This window comes from Thalassophryne amazonica, chromosome 5 (assembly GCF_902500255.1).
Source record: "Thalassophryne amazonica chromosome 5, fThaAma1.1, whole genome shotgun sequence".
NCBI classification, from domain to species: Eukaryota; Metazoa; Chordata; class Actinopteri; order Batrachoidiformes; family Batrachoididae; genus Thalassophryne; species Thalassophryne amazonica.
This window is the reverse complement of record NC_047107.1, coordinates 5,832,416-5,857,644: the sequence shown is the minus strand read 5'-3', so window position 1 is coordinate 5,857,644 and position 25,229 is coordinate 5,832,416. Positions and strand designations below refer to the sequence as shown.

The following is a 25,229-nucleotide window of genomic DNA, read 5'->3' as shown; positions in this document are numbered from 1 at the left end:
TTAAAAAAATAAATAAATTTTGATAGGTAAATTATAAGCAGTGACACTGACTGAGTCTTACATCAGAATTATGACTTAATATGTCAAACGTTTAACTTAGTACCACCTAATTTTGACTTTATCTGGTAAATTTAATTTGGTCATTCACAATTTTGAGTTATTAAACCTGATTTACTTTTTGTATTTGAAATTTTAAGTTATTAAACCAACACTGTGATCTATCTGTGATCTTTAAACGGTCATCATTTTTGACTGAGTTTCTCAGAACTCTGACTCTGTTCACTGTAATTTATTGCTGTGGTGTATTTATTTATTTATTTTTACATGTCATCCCACCTTATAAGCTACTACCCTGACTTTCTGAACAAAAACAAGTTTTCATACAAATGCCTTCAAGCTTAAATAACCTTGTTTTTTGTCGTCCTTCTCCGTTTCTTCTGCCGTCTTATTCAGCGCCACCTCGTATCTTCCAGGAGCTGAGACGGCGCACCGCTCGGAGCACAATGTGGGGGGGGCAAGAAATATCCTCCCCTCATTTCAATACAGTGACTAACCCTCAGACTGACACCACTCCCACTGAGGGGAGAGGCGGGGCAGGCGTCCCCATGGTGACCAACGGGCCGCATTGTTCCCAGACGGGCCCGTATTCATTACTGAGAAAAAGGCACACAGACACACAATCGCTGTGTAAGAGGCTGAACACTCGGATGCTACGGTTTGGACAGGTGGACCCGTCTGAGGTGGAGGCACTCGTTTTCATATGCGCCAACGTCGTGACAATGGCAAAAGTGCGTCACTGCTTTCACACCACGGCGGGTTCAGGTTACATGTGTTTGTTCTGCTGAAAAACTTTTTGGGGTCATTTCTGCCCCGCGGGACGTGGAGCCATGAAGCGGGAAAAAACAGTTTTCAGTCACTCCTCCAAATCTCAGATTGGCAGTGAAAGCAACCCTGTCCGGTTCCCCCTGTTTCTATGGAAATTGACACTGGGTTACATTTTCTTGCTGCTCTGGCTGAAGAGCAAAGCAGGAGCTCGTTCCCTCAGAGCGTCCGCAGCCTCCACCGAGGGAGAATTACACAACCCGGACCGACGTGTAGAGCTGCACAAACAATACTCTCATTATAGAGCGAGCTGTAAGAATTACACGATTAATCCTTTAGTCTGCAATACCGGTTTTCATTCGTTCCGTCTGTGAATAATAGTTAAATGAAAAAAAGGTCAAGAATTTAGAAAATTTGTCTGTCAAACAGTCAAACATCTAACAACGTTCCAACGAATAATCTGAAAAGTTCAGAATTACAAAGTCAGTCTCGATGATTATCAAAACAAGCATTTACTGTCTGGGCGGTCGGGTTCACCTCACCTTGTACAGCGATTAATACCTTCACCAAGGAAGGTGGACTTTTTTTCCCCCCCACACTTGTTGCCTCGTTATAGAGCCCCACATACATCAGTCAACATGAGCCTTCCACAAACATATTGGTGAAAACACAAAGTCCAAGGACACAGACAGGTAGCCTGACCGGGAATTGAACCCAAGTCATTGGTAACCAAACTCAAGTTTGAATTTATTTAGGTTTCCTGTAGAGCGCGGCTGATAAATCAGTTTGCCGATAATATGTCAACATAAACTTGTCACAAGCATATGAGTGTTGGTGTTACTTCTGTCAATATGAAAACTTTTTTTACTGAATAAACAACAAAAACACTCTGGCTGTGAGAAATAGTGTCTTTCTGTAGTTGTCCATCAGGTGGCACTCTGCCTGCATTGTTTACAATGTTGTCAAACATACCTGGGACCCCATCACCCCTTGGTCACTTTAGCCAAAAGAGACAGAGGAAAAGCAACCAGCTGCCATTTGTTTTCAATCAGAGTGGGTGTTTTATAGCAACAAGACAAGTGGTCGTTATGGCACAACCTTGAGGGGACCAGAATAGACAAGAAGTCTTATTTTATGCAGATGCTGAGTGATGCAATACAACAACTGCCAATCAGAGTGAAGGCAGCGTGTGACAAATGCTGGTTAGTTGTAGTTTAGTTACAATAAATGGTAAATGACTGCATTTATATAGAGCTTTACAATAATGCCTCACATTCACCCTGATGTCAGAGTGTTGCCATATAAGGTGTTCATTACCCACCGGGAGCAACTAGGGGATTAAGGACCTTCCCCAAGGGCCCTTAATGATTTACTGGTCAGGCTGGGATTTGAACCAAAGATCTTCTGGTCTTAAGCCCAGCGTTTACAATGCCTTGCAAAAGTATTCATACCACTTGGTATTTCACGCATTTTAATTTATTTATGGCATTTCAAATACAAAAAGTAAATCAGGCTTCTCAATATAAAAATTTGCAAAATGATCTTCCTTAGACTCAAACTGAAAGTAAATCTTTACAACTTGATATAAATTAATTAAAAATATAAAAGCCAAGATGATGAGTTGCATAAGTAATCAACCCCTTTTATATAATACCTGTAAATAATCAATTTAATTGCCAGTTTTCTTCAGACAAGTCAGGGGATGGATACATGAACATTTCCAAGTCACTGAATATGTCTTGGACTTTATTTACATCAGTTATGAAGAAATACAAGTTTTTATATTGAGAAACCTGATTTACTTTTTGTATTTGAAATGCCATAAACAAATTAAAACGTGTGAAATACCAAGGGGCCGAATACTTCTGCAAGGCACTATAACCACTAGACCATCACCTCCCCCAAAAAGTTCATATTTAAACTGTAAAACATCATTTAATTACATTTCTGTCATAGGGGTTTGATAACGAATGTTCTGAACCATCAGCACTTCTTGCGTATATATGAGCAGTGATATCGTATCATCAAAGTTTTACTCTCCATAATGGCCCCAGCAAACAATTTTAAAAAAAATATCAGGCGCGTTCTAGCTTGTTGCCCATCAGTAAGTTTGTGCAAAAAGTACTCCGTCAAATGTCATGAAAGCTGGAGGACGGGCAGAGCACGGTCAAGAAAGAACCCAATTAGTTCTGGAGCAGATCAACATCATGGTACGGGTTCTCTCTCGGGGACACTGTGCAGTCTGGCTTTTTCTGACATTTCCATTAATCTGGAATTATTACATGAAACATTCGGACATACTGAGAGTGATCATGTTTACAAACGTGTGGGATTTAGTGCAGATCTGAAAAAAAGGTTCTGATCCACGACAACAAAATCCATGTTTGTTGTTGGTGTGCGGTAACAAAAGGAGTTTATCGGAGGGACGTTTCCCGTACTGGGGGCGTGGCTGGAGCACATCACAGAGCACATTAATGCCAACAACAAACAGAGCGGGTCTGAGAAAACCGCAGCTCAGTGGAACTCGGTACACATGATAAAACGTGGACGTGTTACAGCGCTCCAGCAGATTATCGAAAAGTCCACTAATCAAACACTGAGCAGCCGCGGGATTAACGGGTGGTGGGAAAGAAACACAGAGAACTCACTGTTTTTGAGTCCAACTCGTGCCTGGTTTGGGCCAAAACTTTATCCACACCAGCTTGATCAACAAAGGTGACGAATCCGAAGCCCCTGCAGACATCAGGGCAAAGTATTCAGGAAAGGGAACACATAAGGAGAGGATGTGAGCGGCCAGGAATCACAGGCGGGATGGACGCAGGCTGCCTCACCTCGAGCGCTTCGTAACCGGATCTCGCATCACCATACACTCCTTCACCTCGCCGTACTTACAGAAGTACTCCCTCAGCCCCTCTGCAAAACAACCAGAGCACAGAGCCACAGGACCGGATAAGCAGATCCATCAGGACCAGATCACAAGACCATAAACCTCAGCGAGAAGCTTCGAGTCAAACTTCTGCTGTGGATCAACATGTGAAAGTGGAAATCCAGCAGAGATCTGGAGACTAAATGGCTTAAAAGACAAAAAAAACTCCGGATTCTAGAGCCAAAGGTGGAACCGTGAGAGGAGTCTGTTGGTTCTCTGGGCTCAGACTGACAGATGGATGAGGGTTCCACACCAAAACCCAAACAATAAGAACCATTTCACTGCAGTGTTTAAATGAGTTATAGTGGCTTCATCTTCACAGAACACAGCTCCGAGGGGAGTGTGTGTGTGTGTGTGTTTTAAGAATAAGAAGTAGAAAATAAAGTTTACCTTGTGTTGTCTGCCAGCTGAGTCCACCGATGAACATCTTGCTGCGAGGGATACAGAAAAAACAAAACAAAAACAAAACATTTTAACTTCCATTAAAATCAGATTTGGAACAAAAGACAAACTTGAATGTTTTTTGTTGTTGTTTGTTTGAGTTTCACGGTGTCGACCGCCGTTTGGTCTCTGAAGAAAAGAGATTTAAAGTTCGTGTTTTTGGTTACCAGGGGTCGTGGGGGGAGTCCGCGGAGGACACGCCGCTCTGGCTGCCGTCCGTCTCCATTCCGTGTCCTCGTCGTGCGTCCGGGCCGAGCCGAGCGGGGAAACGAGCGGCCGGTGGCGGAGAGGGGCGGGTTTGACCCCGGGTGACACGCAGGAGAGCGGGCCACGCGCGCCGGCACAGGCTCCGCCCCCCGCTCTCATCCCGCCGCGGCGCGCCAAGACGCACACATCAAACACGCACCGTCTCCTCCCGCCCTTCACAATAAAAGCCTAAAGCCGTTCACACAGAGCGGCCCCCAGTTCAAGGGTCCCCGGCCACAGACCGGGGACAAAAACCAGCATGTGGACCCAGACTGGATCCGCTGTGGCGACCCAAGAAAAAACAGAAGAAGCCGAAAGGAAGCAGCTCAGTCGTATTAAACACTTAAAATATTTTACAGAAAAGAAGTTAAGGATAGATTGACAGGGATGGGGGGGAATAATTCTAGAGCGGCGACATGACGAGTCGGAAAAATCGGTCACGTGACTCACGGCGCCATCTTGGTTCCAAAATAGTGATCGCTGTTAATCTGTCTGAGTCTAAATCCAACCATTTTATTTATTTATTCGCTGAAAATACCGGGTTGTGTGCATTTGGGGGCACAAATAGACACAACAAGGGCTTCAAGATGTACAGATTCCCTTCAGATCCGAACAGAAGAAAAAATTTGGAAAATAAAGTCAACCGTGTGGGATGGAAGCGACTTCATCATCAAAGCTTTTTTCAGACCCATGTACAGTAAAACTCACCTAAACCGTCATCGTATAAACCAGATATTCACAGTCACGGGACAAAAATTCCCAAAGATTTTGTATTGTTTTCCATGTAATAAACATCATATACAACTGATTTTGTACAGTGGATTTTTCGCTCACATCTGATAAAATGTCCCGTCGGATTACAATGTATTTCCATTAAACCTTTCACATGTGGGACTGGAGACAATTACATTATTAAATTATTATTAAATTATTAATTGATCATTATTTTTTTTCACACCGTCCTCAGACTCGGACCCAGAGCCCGACGTGCACACGTTAAATCAAACACAGCGAAAGGCTGTGATTTCACACTTTTCTGCTTTTAATCCTTCGTCTCTCATCATATTTTAATCGTTTTTACAGTGCGCTCACAGATAACGTTTTGATAATGGACCAAATACATATGGCAGAAAAAAAAATTCAGAGGCGCACGTCATGATTCAGGATTCCCTGTAGATGTTCGGCGCTTCCTGACTATAACTAATCTGTTACATACATCTCACTCACATCGATAAATGTCCCATCTGATCACAATGTATTTCCATTAAAAACCCCGAGCAGTGTGGACGTGCAGAGCTACAAATTAAGTTCAGCTCTGACACTCACCGATTTGTTGAAAGTGGGACCGGAGTCATTTCTGTGATTAAAAGTCCGACCTTTATTTTTTCAAACCGTGTTCAGACTGGGACCTGAAGCCTGATGTGCAGCTGTTAAATCAGACACAAAAGGCTGTGATTTGACACTTTTCTGCTTTTAATCCTTCGTCTCCCATCATATTATAACAGTTTTTAAAACAGTTAACAGTTTTAAAAGTCCGCACATTTACAGCACAAAGTCGGTAAAACAGCAAATGTTCAGCTTACCTTTGATTTGGAGGTGATGACTGTAGAAATAAAAGCTTGTTGAGGGTCAAATTAGTCCATAATAAAGATTAATCCAGAGACAGAGAACTTTAAAACTGTCACACACATCATTGCATGACACGAAGTTACAGAGCAGCAGCTGCATAAATCAGGCTTTAAATTAATTAAATAAATCATCATAAATTGTATATTTATGTACATTTGATAGCTTAACTATTTTGATATTTATTTTGATAGCACCTGTACTGGATGTGTTGCTGTATGTGGTTAAATGATTTTAAAAAATGTTGAAAACATAAAGGCCCATTCAGTAGTTCAACGCAATTGAATCCAAAATGGTGCCATGTTCTGAGTTTGACGCCACTTTTCAATCAAGGAACTCAAGATAATCCCTGCCAGACAATAAAAGAAAAGATGCAAAGAAAAAAATATATGCAAAAGAGAAGAATAAAGAAAAGAAAAAGTAAAAATAAGAAAATAAAACAAGGCAAAGTTTGATGTAACCTGCTGTTCCCTTGTTTCAGGGTCACCACAGCAGATTCAAGGAAGATCTACATGTTGATTTGGTACAACCTTTGCAGCAGATGCCTTTGGGTGTTGGACTCCACCAGAGCTGCCCCTTGTCACCAATCCTGTTCATGATATTCATGGGTAGGACTTCAAGGCGCAGGGACCAGAGGGTCTCCAGTTTGGTGACCTCAGTGTTGCATTTCTGCTTTTTACAGATGATGTGGTTCTGTTGGCTTCATCAGGCTGTGACATCCGAGCTGCACTGAGCAGATTTGAGGCCAAGTGTGAAGCAACTGGGATGAGAATCACCACTTCCTAATCTGATCCTCTGTTGGAAACGGAGGATTGGCTCCTCTGGTTTATGGGAGAGTTATTGCCCCAAGTGGAGGAGTTTAAGTGTGTCCTGTTCACAAGGTGGGGAAAGTTGGAGCATAAGATTGACAGGGGGATTGGGGTGATGTCTGACGATTTACGGACACTGTACTGGTCAGTCGTGGTGAGGAAGAAGCTGATCCAAAAGATGAGACTCTCAATTTACCAGTCGACTTATGTACCTATCTTCACCTATGGCCATGAACTTGAGTAATGACTGACACGAATAAGATCACAGATACAGCATCGAAGTGAGATTCCTCCATGGGGTATCTGGGCTTATGTGATGGCAGCAGCAGGAGTCAACAATCACACCACCAACGCAGAACAATCAATCAATTCAATCAATCAATTTATTTATATAGCGCCAAATCACAACAAACAGTTGCCCCAAGGCGCTTTATAGTGTAAGGCAAGGCCATACAATAATTATGTAAAACCCAACGTTCAAAACGACCCCCTGTGAGCAAGCACTTGGCTACAGTGGGGAAGGAACAAACTCCCTTTAACAGGAAGAAACCTCAGCAGAACCAGGCTCAGGGAGGGGCAGTCTTCTGCTGGGACTGGTTGGGCTGAGGGAGAGAACCAGGAAAAGACATGCTGTGGAGGGGAGCAGAGATCGCTCACTAATGATTAAATGCAGAGTGGTGCATACAGAGCAAGCCAATACACTTGCACTTCTGGAAGGTTGAGAAGCTCGACTACCATGAGAGATTCAGAGTAGAGCAGCTGTTCTTCACATAGAAAGGAGTCATCTGAGGGCCCTGGTGAGGATGCTCCCTGGTTGTCTCCTATGGAGGTCTTCAGGCATGTCCAACCAGGAGGAGGCTCAGGGGAAGACCCAGACATGCTGGAGAGATTATACTTCCCAGCCAGTTTGGGTCCCCCAGGAAGACTTAGTTACAGGACTTGGCTGAGGATAGGGGAGTTTGGGATGAGCTGATTGCTCTGCTGCCACCCTGACTGCTGCCACCATGACTGCTGCCACCCTGACTACTGCCACCATGACTGCTGCCACCCTGACTCGGACCCAAATAAGTGACTGAAAATGAATGAATGTTTGCCACAATTTTTTAGTTATCTTCAAGTGAAAAAACCTGAACAATATCACTGTGTTCAACAATATGGTATAATTTTACACTATCATGTGTCCACAGAAGTAATTTAATTTTAATTAATTTAATTAGCTTATAATGTGCCAAATCACAGCAAAAGCCGTCTCACAGCACCTTACATAAAACAAGTCAACATAAAATTAATAAATAATTAAAAATGAATGAAACAATTCAATTACATAAACAAAAACAGAAGTAAAAGAATAAAACAAATAAAAAATAAAAATATTCAAGAAAGAGATAAAAATAGGTTTTGAGTCTTGACTTAAAAATGTCCAGACTCAGACTGCCTCACGGTCGCAGGAAGACTGTTCCACAGGGTGGGTGCACGATACGAAAAGGCTCTTTGACCTGCTGACGTCTTCTTCACCCTGGGAACACAGAGAAGTCCTGCATCCTGCGACCACAAAGCCCGGGCCGGCACGTAGAGTTCCACGAAATCAGCCAGATAGGATGGCGCCAAGAATGGCGCAATAAATGCTATAAGTAGCATAAACGCTAATCTGCATGAAACTATTGTACATTAAATTGTCAGCATGAAATGATTCTTTTTTAAATATCAGTGACAATACTTCACCGTCATTCCATGAATGAGTGGATTACTCAATTGCAATGAATCACACACACACCAACACACACACACACACACACACACACACACACACACACACACACACACACACACACACACAAAGTTGGGTAGGATTACTTTGAAATGTAATCCAAAAGTAATCAGATTACAAGTAATCCAAATGTATGTACATACATACATGTAATCTACATGTATTCTTTCAAAGTAATCATACCCAACCTTGCACACACACACAACACACACCAAAATGTCTCAATCCACCCCTGAAAATTGTGTACTTTAGATGTGTCAAAGTCCCAAGTCCCAAAAACAGTTTTATTTGTTTTATCTATCGTCCACCTGGTCGTTACTGTGAGTTTCTCTGTGAATTTTCAGACCTTTTGTCTGACTTAGTGCTTAGGTCAGATAAGATAATTATAGTGGGCGATTTTAACATCACACAGATGCTGAGAATGACAGCCTCAACACTGCATTTAATATTATTAGACTCTATTGGCTTTGCTCAAAAGTAAATGAGTCCACCCACCACTTTAATCATATCTTAGATTTGTTCTGACTTATGGTATGGAAATAGAAGACTTAACAGTATTCCCTGAAAACTCCTTCTGTCTGATCATTTCTTAATAACATTTACATTTACTCTGATGGACTACCCAGCAGTAGGAATAAGTTTCATTACACTAGAAGTCTTTCAGAAAGTGCTGTAACTAGGTTTAAGGATAGATTCCTTCTTTATGTTCTCTAATGCCATATACCAACACAGTGCAGAGTAGCTACCTAAACTCTGTAAGTGAGATAGAGTATCTCGTCAATAGTTTTACATCCTCATTGAAGACAACTTTGGATGCTGTAGCTCCTCTAAAAAAGAGAGCTTTAAATCAGAAGTGCCTGACTCCGTGGTATAACTCACAAATCGTAGCTTAAAGCAGATAACCGTAAGTTGGGAGAGGAAATGGCGTCTCACTAATTTAGAAGATCTTCACTTAGCCTGGAAAAAAGTCTGTTGCTCTATAAAAAAAGCCCTCCGTAAAGCTAGGACATCTTTCTACTCATCACTAATTGAAGAAAATAAGAACAACCCCAGGTTCTTTTCAGCACTGTAGCCAGGCTGACAAAGAGTCAGAGCTCTATTGAGCTGAGGATTCCATTAACTTTAACTAGTAATGACTTCATGACTTTCTTGCTAACAAAATTTTAAACTATTAGAGAAAAAATTACTCATAACCATCCCAAAGACGTATCGTTATCTTTGGCTGCTTTCAGTGATGCCTGTATTGGGTTAGACTCTTTCTCTTCCGATTGTTCTGTCTGAGTTATTTCATTAGTTACTTCATCCAAACCATCAACATGTTTATTAGACCCCATTCCTACCAGGCTGCTCAAGGAAGCCCTACCATTATTTAATGCTTCGATCTTAAATATGATCAATCTATCTTTGTTAGTTGGCTATGTACCACAGGCTTTTAAGGTGGCAGTAATTAAACCATTACTTAAAAAGCCATCACTTGACCCAGCTATCTTAGCTAATTATAGGCCAATCTCCAACCTTCCTTTTCTCTCAAAAATTCTTGAAAGGGTAGTTGTAAAACAGCTAACTGATCATCTGCAGAGGAATGGTGTATTGAAGAGTTTCAGTCAGGTTTTAGAATTCATCATAGTACAGAAACAGCATTAGTGAAGGTTACAAATAATCTTCTTATGGCCTTGGACAGTGGACCATCTCTGTGCTTGTTCTGTTAGACCTCAGTGCTGCTTTTGATACTGTTGACCATAAAATTTATTACAGAGATTAGAGCAGGCCATAGGTATTAAAGGCACTGCGCTGCGGTGGTTTGAATCATATTTGTCTAATAGATTACAATTTGTCATGTAAATGGGAATCTTCTTCACAGACTAAAGTTAATTATGGAGTTCCACAAGGTTCTGTGCTAGGACCAATTTATTCACTTTATACATGCTTCCCTTAGGCAGTATTATTAGACGGTATGGCTTAAATTTTCATTGTTACGCAGATGATACCCAGCTTTATCTATCCATGAAGCCAGAGGGACACACACCAATTAGCTAAACTGCAGGATTGTCTTACAGACATAAAGACATGGATGACCTCTAATTTCCTGCTTTTAAACTCAGATAAAACTGAAGTTATTGTACTTGGCCCCACAAATCTTAGAAACATGGTGTCTAACCAGATCCTTACTGTGGATGGCATTACCCTGACCTCTAGTATACTGTGAGAAATCTTGGAGTCATTTTTGATCAGGATATGTCATTCAAAGCGCATATTAAACAAATATGTAGGACTGCTTTTTTGCATTTACGCAATATCTCTAAAATCAGAAAGGTCTTGTCTCAGAGTGATGCTGAAAACTAATTCATAGCATTTATTCCTCTAGGCTGGACTATTGTAATTCATTATTATCAGGTTGTCCTAAAAGTTCCCTAAAAAGCCTTCAGTTAATTCAAATGCTGCAGCTAGAGTACTGACGGGGACTAGAAGGAGAGAGCATATCTCACCCATATTGGCCTCTCTTCATTGGCTTCCTGTTAATTCTAGAATAGAATTTAAAATTCTTCTTCTTACTTATAAGGTTTTGAATAATCAGGTCCCATCTTATCTTAGGGACCTCGTAGTACCATATCACCCCAATAGAGCGCTTCGCTCTCAGACTGCAGGCTTACTTGTAGTTCCTAGGGTTTGTAAGAGTAGAATGGGAGGCAGAGCCTTCAGCTTTCAGGCTCCTCTCCTGTGGAACCAGCTCCCAATTCAGATCAGGGAGACAGACACCCTCTCTACTTTTAAGATTAGGCTTAAAACTTCCTTTTTGCTAAAGCTTATAGTTAGGGCTGGATCAGGTGACCCTGAACCATCCCTTAGTTATGCTGCTATAGACGTAGACTGCTGCGGGGTTCCCATGATGCACTGTTTCTTTCTCTTTTTGCTCTGTATGCACCACTCTGCATTTAATCATTAGTGATCGATCTCTCTGCTCCCCTCCACAGCATGTCTTTTCCTGGTTCTCCCCTCAGCCCCAACCAGTCCCAGCAGAAGACTGCCCCTCCCTGAGCCTGGTTCTGCTGGAGGTTTCTTCCTGTTAAAAGGGAGTTTTTTCCTTCCCCACTGTAGCCAAGTGCTTGCTCACAGGGGGTCGTTTTGACCATTGGGGTTTTACATAATTATTGTATGGCCTTGCCTTACAATATAAAGCGCCTTGGGGCAACTGTTTGTTGTGATTTGGCGCTATATAAAAAAATTGATTGATTGATTGATGTGTCACTGACAGGTCATCCATGGTTCCCAGGTCCAAACAGAGTTGGGAAGGATACTTTTGAAATGTAATAAGTCACAGATTACCTGTTTCTCTGTTAAAATGTAATAAGTAAATCAAATCAAATCAAATCAATTTTATTTATATAGCGCCAAATCACAACAAACAGTTGCCCCAAGGCGCTTTATATTGTAAGGTAAGGCCATACAATAATTACGTAAAAAACCCCCAACGGTCAAAACGACCCCCTGTGGGCAAGCACTTGGGCAACAGGTGGAAGGGAAAAACTCCCGTTTAACAGGAAAGAAAACGCGCATGCAGAACCAGCCTCAGGGAGGGCAGTCTCATGCTGGGATCGGTTGGGGCTGAGGGAGAGAACCAGGAAAAATGCACAGAGAAACTCACAGTAAACGACAAGGTGGACGATAGATAATAACAAATAAAACTGGTTTTGGGGACTTTCCAATTTGGATGGACAAGACTAGAGACAAGCTTTCAAATGAATTAAAGCTCTAGCTGGGTTTTCGATTAATTAATAAGCTGGAATGGAAGAATGCTGCTAATCCTCCGCCCCGGCCCGTGGACGAGCAGTCTGACAGTTAGTGTGACGCGGGTGGGTTGACCTCATTTAAACTAATCATATTCATCCTGCTGTAACCAAGTTTCTGTAAGGCAGAATCATCAATATGTTGATCAATTATTATATCATTTACCAACAGGGACTTAGAAGAGAGAGACCTAATGTTAATAGACCACATAGTAACTGTTTTAGGTCTGTGGTGCAGTTGAAGGTGCTATATTTTTTCTTTTTGAATTTTTATGCTTAAATAGATTTTTGCTGGTTGTTGGTGGTCTGGGAGCAGGCACCGTCTCTACAGGGATGGGGTAATGAGGGGATGGGCAGGGGGAGAGAAGCTGCAGAGACGTGTGTAAGACTACAACTCTGCTTCCTGGTCCCAACCCTGGATAGTCACGGTTTGGAGGATTTAAGAAAATTGGCCAGATTTCTAGAAATGAGAGCTGCTCCATCCAAAGTGGGATGGATGCCGTCTCTCCTAACAAGACCAGGTTTTCCCCAGAAGCTTTGCCAATTATCAATGAAGCCCACCTCATTTTTGGACACCACTCAGACAGCCAGCAATTCAAGGAGAACATGCGGCTAAACATGTCACTTCCCGGTCCGATTGGGGAGGGGGCCCAGAGAAAACTACTGAGTCCGACATTGTTTTTGCAAAGTTACACACCGATAAATATGATTCAAAACCACCGCAGCGCAGTGCCTTTAATACCTATGGCATGCTCTAATCTCTGTAATAAAATTTTATGGTCAACAGCATCAAAAGCAGCACTGAGGTCTAACAGAACAAGCACAGAGATGAGTCCACTGTCTGAGGCCATAAGAAGATCATTTGTAACCTTCCTAATGCTGTTTCTGTACTATGATGAATTCTAAAACCTGACTGAAACTCTTCAAATAGACCATTCCTCTGCAGATGATCATTAGCTGTTTTACAACTACCCTTTCAAGAATTTTTGAGAGAAAAGGAAGGTTGGAGATTGGCCTATAATTAGCTAAGATAGCTGGGTCAAGTGATGGCTTTTAAGTAATGGTTTAATTACTGCCACCTTAAAAGCCTGTGGTACATAGCCAACTAACAAAGATAGATTGATCATATTTAAGATCGAAGCATTAATTAATGGTAGGGCTTCCTTGAGCAGCCTGGTAGGAATGGGGTCTAATAGACATGTTGATGGTTTGGATGAAGTAACTAATGAAAATAACTCAGACAGAACAATCGGAGAGAAAAAGTCTAACCAAATACCGGCATCACTGAAAGCAGCCAAAGATAACGATACATCATTGGGATGGTTATGAGTAATTTTTTCTCTAATAGTTAAAATTTTATTAGCAAAGAAAGTCATGAAGTCATTACTAGTTAAAGTTAAAGGAATACTCGGCTCAATAGAGCTCTGACTCTTTGTCAGCCTGGCTACAGTGCTGAAAAGAAACCTGGGTTGTTCTTATTTTTCTTCAATTAGTGATGAGTAGTAAGATGTCCTAGCTTTACGCAGGGCTTTTTATAGAGCAACAGACTCTTTTTCCAGGCTAAGTGAAAGGATCTTCTAAATTAGTGAGACGCCATTTCCTCTCCAACTTACGGGTTATCTGCTTTAAGCTGCGAGTTTGTGAGTTATACCACGGAGTAAGGCACTTCTGATTTAAAGCTCTCTTTTTCAGAGGAGCTACAGCATCCAAAGTTGTCTTCAATGAGGATGTAAAACTACTGACGAGATACTCTATCTCACTTACAGAGTTTAGGTAGCTACTCTGCACTGTGTTGGTATATGGCATTAGAGAACATAAAGAAGGAATCATATCCTTAAACCTAGTTACAGTGCTTTCTGAAAGACCTCTAGTGTAATGAAACTTATTCCCCACTGTTGGGTAGTCCATCAGAGTAAATGTAAATATTATTAAGAAATGATCAGACAGAAGGGAGTTTTCAGGGAATAATGTTAAGTCTTCATTTCCATACCATAAGTCAGAACAAGATCTAAGATATGATTAAAGTGGTGGGTGGACTCATTTACATTTTGAGCCAAAGCCAATTGAGTCTAATAATAGATTAATGCAGTGCTGAGGCTGTCATTCTCAGCATCTGTGTGGATGTTAAAATCACCCACTATAATTATCTTATCTGAGCTAAGCCTAAGTCAGACAAAGGTCTGAAAATTCATAGAGAAACCACAGTAACGACCAGGTGGACGATAGATAATAACAAATAAAACTGGTTTTTGGGACTTCCAATTTGGATGGACAAGACTAAGAGTCAAGCTTTCAAAATGAATTAAAGCTCTGTCTGGTTTTTGATTAATTAATAGCTGGAAGGAAGATTGCTGCTAATCCTCCGCCTCGCCCGTGCTACGAGCATTCTGACAGTTAGTGTGACTCGGGGGTGTTGACTCCATGTAAACTAATATATTCATCCTAGCTGTAACCAGGTTTCTGTAAGGCAGAATAAATCAATATGTTGATCATTATTATATCATTTAACTAACAGGGGACTTAGAAGAGAGAGACCTATGTTTAATAGACCACATTTACCGTTTTAGTCCTGTGGTGCAATTGAAGGTGCTATATTATTTTTTCTTTTTGAATTTTATGCTTAAATAGATTTTTACTGGTTGTTGGTGGTCTGGGAGCAGGCACCGTCCTATGGGGGTGGGGTAATGAGGGATGGCAGGGGGAGAGAGCTGCAAAGAGGTGTGAAGACTACAACTCTGCTTCCTGGTCCCAACCCTGGATAGTCACGGTTTGGAGGATTTAAGAAAATTGGCCAGATTTCTGGAAATGAGAGCTGCTCCATCCAAAGTGGGATGGATGCCGTCTCTCCTCACAAGACCAGGTTTCCCCCAGAAGCTTTGCCAATTATCTATGAAGCCCACCTCATTTTTGGACACCACTCAGACAGCCAGCATTCAAGGAGAACATGCGGCTAAACATGTCACTCCCGGTCCGATTGGGGAGGGGCCCAGAGAAAACTACAGAGGTCCGACATTGTTTTTGCAAAGTTACACACCGATTCAATGTTAATTTTAGTGACCTCCGATTGGCGTAACCGGGTGTCATTACTGCCGATGTGAAGTACAATCTTACCAAAATTTACGCTTAGCCTTAGCCAGCAGTTTCAAAATTTCCTTCAATGTCGCCTGCTCTGGCCCCGGAAGACAATTGACTATGTTGCTGGTGTCGCTAACTTCACATTTCTCAAAACAGAGTCGCCATAACCAGAGTTTGATCCTCGGCGGGTGGTGTCGTCGAGTGGGGAAAAACGGTTAGAAAATGTGAACGGGTTGGCGGTGTACACGGGCTTCTGTTTAGAACTACGCTTCTTCCTCACAGTCACCCAGTCGGCCTGCTTTCCCCAGCTGCTCGGGATCTGCTGAAGGGAACTAACGGCGGCTAAGCTACCTTGGACCACACCGACTACAGGGGCCTGGGCTAGCTGTAGAATTTTCCACGGTGCGGAGCCGAGTCTCCAATTCGCACCAGCCTGGCCTCCAAAGCTACGAATAAGCTACACTTATTACAAGTACCATTACTGCTAAAGGAGGCCGAGGAATAACTAAACATTTCACACCCAGAGCAGAAAAGTGCGGGAGAGACAGGAGAAGCCGCCATGCTAAATCGGCTAAGAGCTAGTAGCTGCGCTAAAGCTAGCAGATTCCTAAAAACACAACAAAGTGAATAATGTGTAAATAATTTAGAGATGATTCAGCAGAGGGAGTGCTTTAGTTAAAGCACGTGAAGATTACACTGTGAAACAAATCGTATCTAGTTACTAGATCAATCTAACTGCGCAGATTAAACAGCTACAGATACAGCAAAACCTGCTGTGCTCCGGAACAGGAAGTGATACAATACCGCAGTGAGAGCCAACCACCAGTAGAGGCAAGCAGAGGCAGAACTAGCTTCTTTCCTAGTAGTAACACAACGACTATAATTACTTCATCAGAGTACTGACTTATTACATTTGATTACGTTTAATTAGTTTTCTAATAAATGTTTTAAACTGGACAATAAAATCTGAAAAAGTAAAAATAGGACCTGACAGTGTAGACCTCACAAAAAGATTGCTGTCAAACTTTGGTTAAAGTTTCTTGAATACAACTTGAACTCAAGTTGCAAACAGTCACCTGCAGAGAGCATCTGCTCTTCCCCGACATCTCCCAGGGTCCCTCGAGCAACAATGTCCCAAACAATCACTGATCATTTGTCTGGAATAAAAAGTCACTAGATTTGTCACTATCGCTTGTGATTTTAATAATGCCAACTGAATACCTAGAGAATATGATTACACTTAAAGAATACAAAACTCCTCAAAACACTGAAAACCAAAAATGAGAAAAACCATAAAACCCCAGCCAAATGGGCTGCAGGGCAGAACCCCAACAATTCTTCCCATTCTGGTCGTGACTTTACTCCATGTCAGTTATTCCTCTCGCATCCCTAGTGATTATAATCCACGTTAGTCATTCCTCTTACTCAGTGGTGGGCACAGTTCCGATAATCCACTAACACATAATTATCGAAGATAATGTTTTCATTATCGAATTATCTTTTTAGATAACTTTAAAAACCATTATCAGACTAATTATCTTCCAATAAATTTTCATCTGATAATTTTTAGACCGTTAACGTAGTAAACAGCTACAAACATTTTAAAATGTAAAAATCAGTTGAGAACCTACTTGTTAGTTTCATAGCAGATGTATAGTTTTAACCCTCTGCAAACAGAAGAAAGCTGCTTCTAGGAGAAACTGCTCTGTCCTCTGCAGGCAAAGGAGAACTGGTCTCACACCCACCCACCCACACCCACACCCACACCCACACCCACACCCACACACACACACACACACACACACACACACACACACACCACACAAACACACACACACAAAATCATTTCTTTAACACCATACTGATATGCTGGCAATATCACCCAAGTCATCCAGAGGCATACATTTTTAACTTATCGTTCAAATTTTAACCAAACTATTTTGGACAGTTATTTAAAACTACTGTCACGTCTGAAGTTTTATAAAGTGAAATATCAGATATAATTTTTAAGGTTTTAGTGAGCACCACGCTGTGCCAAGCAGTGCATTATGGGTAGGATAGGGTAATCTCAGTACGTTCACATGGCACAAATGCATTTCAAACACTTGTTCAGGCTCCACGGACAACAGCATTAACTCTAGTGCCTAAAACGCTTGTGAATATATTCTCATTGGTTTATAGATGTTGTTATTGTGTTGCGTTTGCTAAATTCCACGCATCTTAAATGTAGCAGACACGGATTATCTGGAATTTTGTTTGGCAAGTTTCACGGTCTAATACTGCCATCTACTGGCCATAGTGTTCGTGGCAGTATTTGTCCTGAGTTGGGCAGACACTGTATGATATTTTTAATCACTGTACTCGGTTTCAGTTCAAAGTGTACCACAGAACTGCAACGGTGTAAAAGTTCAGAGCGCACAATTTATGTTCTCACACACACTGTATGCTCAAAAACCACAACGTCGGACTCGTGTTTCCAGAAGCAAAACGTAAACAGAAACGTTTCTTTCAAACTTAATTTACAAAAACTCTCGATGGAGACATCAAAGTGTAAAAACAAAACAAAACAAACAAAAAAAAAACATTACAAGACAGGCCTGCAGTGTTTGCACAGGCACAGTGCGAGCGCATGGATGCTTGTAGCTCTTCAGCAGCAGGATACCCTCGCGACAGCTGACCAGAATACTATCAACCAGGTTTGATTTTCATCTGACCATACGATCTGCGATCAGGGAGGTGGTTGTGAGATGTTAAACCGCAGCTTGTTACTCCATGGTATACTACATGATGCAGGACACGCAATTAACCTGAAAACTCAGTGCGATCCAAAAAATTTGAATTGAAAAATCATCTGAAAAAGGGCCAAAACTCGCACAGTGTAAACCCAGCTTAAGTACTGAATGTCTGGCACCAATAGATCATGACAGTGTTCTATTATTTATTTTTGACACAGGTTATATCAAACGGTTATCTAATTACAACTTGGCTTTTTTTTTTTAAATGCCTTTTTTTACAAATAAAAATGGAATGTTTTACAAAAGCACATTTATCTGTAAACAGCAACACACGACACACTATCACATTAATGTGTTGGTTTACATAATGTATGAGTCAACCAATCAGTGTTAGCCGAGGCACATTTTACCCAGAATCCTTTGTGATCTGTCTGTGTTTGTTACAAAACTTCAGAATTAGTGCATTATGTCAACATTAAAAGATATGTTTATATTTTAACTTTGTAAAAATGACAGAAATTGACAGTTATTCTATCAGTATTCATTTTATTTATACACCAAACCATAACTCAGCATTGCTTTATTTTCCAAGACCTCCTCCACCTCACGGCATTGTGATTGAGCAGAGAGGTGAGCTTCATAGCGCTCCTCAGCTTGTGTCTGTGCTGAAAGCCATGTAGTAACAGGAGCTTTCCGCAGGGGGCAGGACGCTGAAAAGACAGAAGTGCTGACTCATTGTTTGGGTTTGTTGTTCCTTTTAATGCTTCCAAAAGCAATCGTAGTGTTAAAACTCAATATCAGCTTGTTAGTATCAGCAAGTGTACCAGAGACAATACTGGAATTTATCGGTTATCTGTAATTTCCGATACATTTTTGGGTGGTTTATCAGTTTATCTTTATCAAAGATAACTTTTAAGTTATCTGATTATCTGTTATCGAAGGTAATTTTTTGGTTATCTGTGCCCACCACTGCTCTTACTCTCCTATGATTTTTCTCCATGTTAGTTCTTCCTTTCACTCTCTTGAGATTTTTCTCCATGTTAGTCATTCCTCTCACTTTCTAGTTATTTTTTCTCTTTCTTAGTCATTCCTCTCACGCTCTACTGGTTTTACAACCTGTTAGTCATTCCTCACCCTGTCATGATTTTTCTCTGTGTTAGTCGTTGCTCTCATTCTCTAGTGATATTTCTCAGTGTTAGTTATTCCTTTCACTCTCTCGTGATTTTACTCCGTGTTAGTCATTCCTCACTCTGTAGTGATTTTTCTCTTAGTCATTCCTCTCACTCTCTTGTGATTTTGCACCATGTACGGTGCCCATATGGGCTTGAAGTGGTTTCATCTGGGCTTGAATGTGGTCCCCATATTGGTTGCCATCTAGGTCCATATGGTATATATGGCACCCAGATCTTTTCTCCACCGTACACCCCGTCAAGGAAGTCCAAAGATTTTTAGGATTTGCCAACTTCTACAGAAAATTTATCAGATTCCATCGCTGCACCATTACACAGCCTCACCTCCAGCCACTTGCCTTTCGTTTGGTCTCTGGAATGTGACAATGCATTTCAGGTGCTCAAGGTTTGCTTTACAGCTGTCCCCATGCTACTCCTCCGAGATCCTGTGTGGCAGTTCGTGGTAGAGGTGGACGACTCGGACCTTGGTGTAGGGGTCGTTCTGTCCCAGATTTGTCCTGTGGACAACAAATTGCACCCTTGTGCCTTTCTTTCCAAAAGATTGCTCCCCGCTGAGCGGAACTTTGACATTAACAACCGCGAACTGCTGGTGGTAATGGTAGCCTTGGAGGAGTGGCGCCACTGGCTGGAGGGGGCACAGATCCCATTCCTTGTTTGGACAGATCACAAGAACGTAGAATATCTTCGCCATACCAAACGGCTAAATGCCAGACAGGCCAGATGGGCCATCTTTTTTAGCTGGTTCAATTTCAGGTTGTCGTACCAACCCGGCTCAAAAAATGGTAAACTGTACACTTTATACGCAAATTCAATCCTGAGAATCAGACCACTGGCCCCACCACAATTTTGCCTGCCTCTTGCTTCATTTCTGCACTAACCTGGGACATAGAAACCAGGATCAAGGCGGCCTCAGAGGGTCTTGCCATACCCCGGAGTGTCCATTCCAGTAAGCTAATGGTTCCTCAGTCCCTTAGAGAGGATGTGATCAAGTGGGCACACGACAGGAATTTTTCATGCCATCCCGGGATAAAAAAAGACCAATTTTGTTATACAACAGAGGTTTTGGTGGCCACGCATGCTAGCCGATATTGCCAGCTACGTTAATGCATCCCGAGTATGTGCCATGCACAAATCTTCCACAAGAAAGCCACAGGGTAAATTATGTCCATTGGAAATTCCCAAGCATCTATGGTCTCACCTCGCGCTAGACTTTGTTTCCGGACTACCCATGACTAAAGGATATTCAGTTGTACTCACAGTGGTGGACCGATTTTCTAAGATGTGTCATTTCATTCCTTTGCCCAAACTTCCCTCGGCCAAAGAAACGGCCGAGGCTATGCTCACCAATGTTTTCAAGCTCCATGGTTTCCCACAGGACATTGTGTGAGATTGAGGTCCCCAATTTATTTCTCTGTTCTGGAAGGAATTCTGCAGGATGCTGGGGGCCTCCGCCAGTCTATCATCTGGGTACCACCCGCAGTCCAATGGTCAAGCTGAAAGGTTCAACCAGGAACTAGAGAAAGGCCTTAAGATTTTGGCCTCACACCATCCCACCACCTGGTCTTCAAAGTTAAGTTGAATTGAACTCGCTCATAATAGCTTACCCTCTTTGTCTACTGGGTACTCTCCATTCCATGTGGTATATGGGTCTCAACCACCACTGTTTTCTGCTACTGACATTGACTCGCCTGTTCCCTCTGCCCTGCTTCTCATTTTAAGATGCAGACGAACCTGGGAACGGGTGTGTTGGGCCCTGCTATGCTCTTCAGCCTTCTACAAAACCACCGCTGATCGCAAGAGATCATCAGCACCTGCATACGCCCCCGGCCAAAGTGTCTGGCTCTCCACACGGGATCTGCCTATCTGGGATCCATTGAAGAAACTTGCTCTCAGGTTCATCGGCTTGTTTCCCATTGCCAAAGTGTTGAACGCGGCAGCTGTCCGGCTCAAACTCCCAAGCTCCATGAAAATTCACCCCTCATTCCATGTAAGTCATGTCAAACCTTTTGCCACCAGTCCTTTTTGCCCTTTGGCCACCCCCCCCGGTTCATCGATGGTGGTCCTACCTATGCTGTCTGGCGGCTCCTGTCCTCCTGGCGCTGGGGCCGGGGCATCCAGTTCCTGATCGATTGGGAAGGGTACGGTCCCGAGGAGCAGTCCTAGGTTCCGGCTCACTTTATCTTGGACCCTGACCTCATCCGGGACTTTTTTTGCCTCTCACCCTGGTGTCCCTGGTGTCCCTGGGTCGCCCAGTGTCGCCCTGTAGAGGGGTGGGGTACTGTCATGGTTGGGGTTTGTTGGTGGTATGTTTTATTTTGTCTTGTGTTCCATGCTTGTGTGGATTTGCTTTCTGGTTTGTTTTGTGGACTGCACTCTCTTGCCTTTTGGTGTGGGCGTTGGTTTGGGGTGTGTCTGTTCCCTTTGTTTGCCACGCCCTTCCCCTGCTTGTCCCCCACACCTGAGTTTGATTTGCTTTAATCGCTCCCTCTATTTTAGTCTGGCTGTGCCTGTTCTCCATGCCAGATTGTTTGTGTTTTACCTCCTTCGCTTCCAGCCTTCCTACCGAGTTTTGTGTCCACGTTCTGCCTGTCGTGTTTTTTGACCATCTGCCCGTTTTCTGAACCACACCCTGCCTGATGTACTTGTTACCATTGCTGATTACTGACTGCCTGCTTTGTACTGAATCCTGCCTGTGACCCGACTAAACCTCTTTGAAAACCCAGCGCCTGAGTCTGAGTCTAGCATTTGTGTCCAGCCTCCTCTGGTTCCTTAGCCTGATAGTTATTGTACATTTACATCAGGTATATCAAAATATCTCACTGCCGTCTGCTCAAGGCTTACAGCCCGATGGAGTCTGCTGCCAAAACAGATAATACCTTCTTGTTTGTTCATCTCAGGTGACAAGGTGAACTGTCGGCTGCTGGGTGAGACGGGTTTGCTTGCCTTAAGAAGCTGCAACTCATTTGGAAAACTCTCATGCTGGGCTCGCTGGAGTATGAGGATCTCCGCCCTGCGGTAATCTTCAGCAGTACAGCTGTCAGTCTGACCTGCCTCCCTGTGCAAGTCCTGTACAGTAGCTTCTAGTAATGCCAGGTAGTATACTGCTTCGCCTCCTTAACTGCTATGCCGGGTAGATCGGAGATGACGCCACAGAAGGTAGACTTCTGGTGTTCAGTGCTGTCATCGGCGGGCTCGATATTGGGCTTGACAGGCCATTTCTCTGGGGGTTGCAGGAGGAATGGAGGGCTTTGACTCCACCTGTTGGGCTTCCTAAGGTATTGCAGTGTCTTACCTCTAGTAATGTCATCCGCAGGGTTCCTCGCTGAATCCACATAACATCAGGCATTGAGGCTTCTTAGTTCTTGGATTTCTGCCACTCTGGTGCCAATGAAGATCTTAAAGTGACAGGACTCTAACTGCAGCCATGTCAGCACTGTTGTGGAGTCTGTCCACAGGATGGTCTGGTTCACCTTCAGCATAAGCTCCCTTTCCAAAAGCTTAGCCAGCTGAGCTCCAGTGACTGCTCCACACAGCTCTAGTCTGGGCATAGAGAGAAGTCGCTTTGGGTGCAACTCTGGAACTGGCCAGCAGAAAAGATACATGAACTTAGTCTCAGCTGTTTACAGTCCTCAGGTATGCCACAGAGCCATACGCTTGTTCAGATGCGTCGGTGAACACATGGACTTCACGGATCACGGAGGACTGATCCATTTCAGCAGGCACATATGCTTGTGGCAGGCACATATGCTTCTTTCTCCCATTTGTTCCAGGCTTGTAGGAAGTCTTGGGGGAGGAGAGGATCACTCCAGCCTCTGTTTTTCTCCCAGAGGCATCTGACCAGCATTTTGGCTCGAGTGGTATAGAGTATGATGAACCCCAAAGGGTCTTGCTGACTTGCATTGTGGGAATGTTGTACTCTATGGGTCGGTGCTTGTAGCTTATGACGTCAGTTTGACAGTGCCAGCTAAGTCCAAGGGCAGATTCAGGGGAATCAACTCTGTCTTTGGCGAGCCAGAGCGCAATGCTGTCTGACCTGGCCTCCTTGGGTAGGTGTTCAATGACACTTGGCACGTTACTTCCTCACTGGTTCAGTTCAAATACTCCAGATGCAAGAAGCTCCCAAAGTCTGTCTACTAGATGTCTGGCGTCCTCAGGCGTAGGAAGGCTTTGCAATAGGTTGTCTACATAGAAGCACCTGTCGATCAAGAACCTCATGGTATCTCCTGGATGGCTGTGATCAGCTACGTTGTGTTGCAGGGCGAACGTGGCACAGCATGGACTGCAGGTGGTGCCGAATAGTCATCGAGGTGGGCTGGTGGGCGTGTCAGACGCTTAGATCGTGCTCTGTGATACTGCTCTTCATACTCCATGTTGTCCAGGGGTAAAGGGAGCTATCCGGCTTGAAGGACCATAAATGTTATGGAGACTAGATTTAAAGGACTGTATAGGGTTGGCTCGTGATGGTAATAAGCCTCTTTCACCTTCGGGGTGTCGGTCAGGACACAATAACAGGAGATAGTGGTTCAGTTTAGGCAGTTTACTGAACAGTTGCAGGCACAAGTGAGTTACAGGCATAAAAGGGCATCTGGGGAGGAGAGTGCACGTGGGGGTGGGTGTGTGGTTTTTCAACAATGACGCACACTGGCGCTGCACAATGAAGGAGCTTTGGTGAAGAAATGAAGCTAACTTGTCTGTGGTTAACTTCTCTGGCTGGTGTTATCCCACAATGCAAACCATCGCTCTCTTAAGGTGGCACAGGTAAACATTGCACCTCCACTCTTAAGGTGGAATATTGAGGCACATAATACAGCAAACATAAACATTGAGAGTCTTTCTAACATTGATATTGAGTTATGCTAAAAAGAAAACAAATTCACTCTGTGCTCATCACAAATACATGCATGAAATAGCCTTAAAATCTAGTCATCCTATGTGCTCCCTGTGGGAAACCCACGGTGTAAGTATCAAATGTCATTCATTAATGTGTGTCAAATGTCTACCATGTGTCATTAATGAGTGATGTTCACAATAACCGCTTCATTGTGACTATGTGCAAGTACATGATGTAGACAATGCTAAATTTGAAACAGCTCATCTACTCTAATGAGGTTACCTAAGGTGTGAGTATCAATTCTCTCTCATGTTTTAATTAGTTATTGCATTAACAAGAATGCCCCCCACACACACACGACATACACCCAGTCCAAAAGTTTGGACACACTTTCCCTTTCAATGGCAGTATACAAGCATGATGGTGCAATTTGTTAAACATTTTTCTACATGTTGTGTCTCACCTGCACACTGTGCAGATGAACAGCTGAAGCACTTGAAGGGGGTCAGAGGCGATTTGGGCAGGAATTAAAGCGATCACAATCAATGGGGCTGAATGGACACACTGATGGGATGCATGGACACACCAAAGGCTGACTGATGAGAGGTGGACGCTGCAGACCATCTCATTACAATCACCAGAGCATTGAGAAAACAGAAGCTCTTCTGTTGGTTTTGATTCAAAAAAAGCGGTTGGTGTGTGTGACCATTAGTCACAGCGGTGTTCCACACACTGCCCCCTCTCTGTCTGACAGAGAATTTCCCTCTGCACAGTACAATAGGACTGAATTACAGGTCAGCAGCATGTCTGGGGGAGATAGAAGCAGCTCTGTTAGGTGTCCAAACACAGTTCAAAGCATCTTCCCCAGGGTGGGGTAACCAGAGCGCCGCATAAAAAGGTTCTGCTGATACTCAGAGCGTAGAAGGTGATCTATGAGAGCGCCAGAAGAGAAAGGGCCACATTAACTTTTAAAAC

General features: G+C 43.0%; 1 protein-coding gene across 1 annotated transcript in view; it reads right to left on the bottom strand.

The window, feature by feature from the left end:
- msi1b (musashi RNA binding protein 1b) overlaps window positions 1-4,509 on the bottom strand; it is a 164,011-nt gene extending 159,502 nt beyond the window's left edge. Inside the window, exons 1-4 of the mRNA XM_034169683.1 lie at window positions 4,357-4,509; window positions 4,139-4,179; window positions 3,654-3,735; window positions 3,471-3,555 (exon numbers count right to left, since the gene is read on the bottom strand). Coding sequence (XP_034025574.1) covers window positions 3,471-3,555; window positions 3,654-3,735; window positions 4,139-4,179; window positions 4,357-4,415 — 267 coding nt within the window. The 5' untranslated portion in view covers window positions 4,416-4,509. The remainder of the gene's footprint in view (window positions 1-3,470; window positions 3,556-3,653; window positions 3,736-4,138; window positions 4,180-4,356) is intronic.
- Window positions 4,510-25,229: the final 20,720 nt, after the last annotated feature.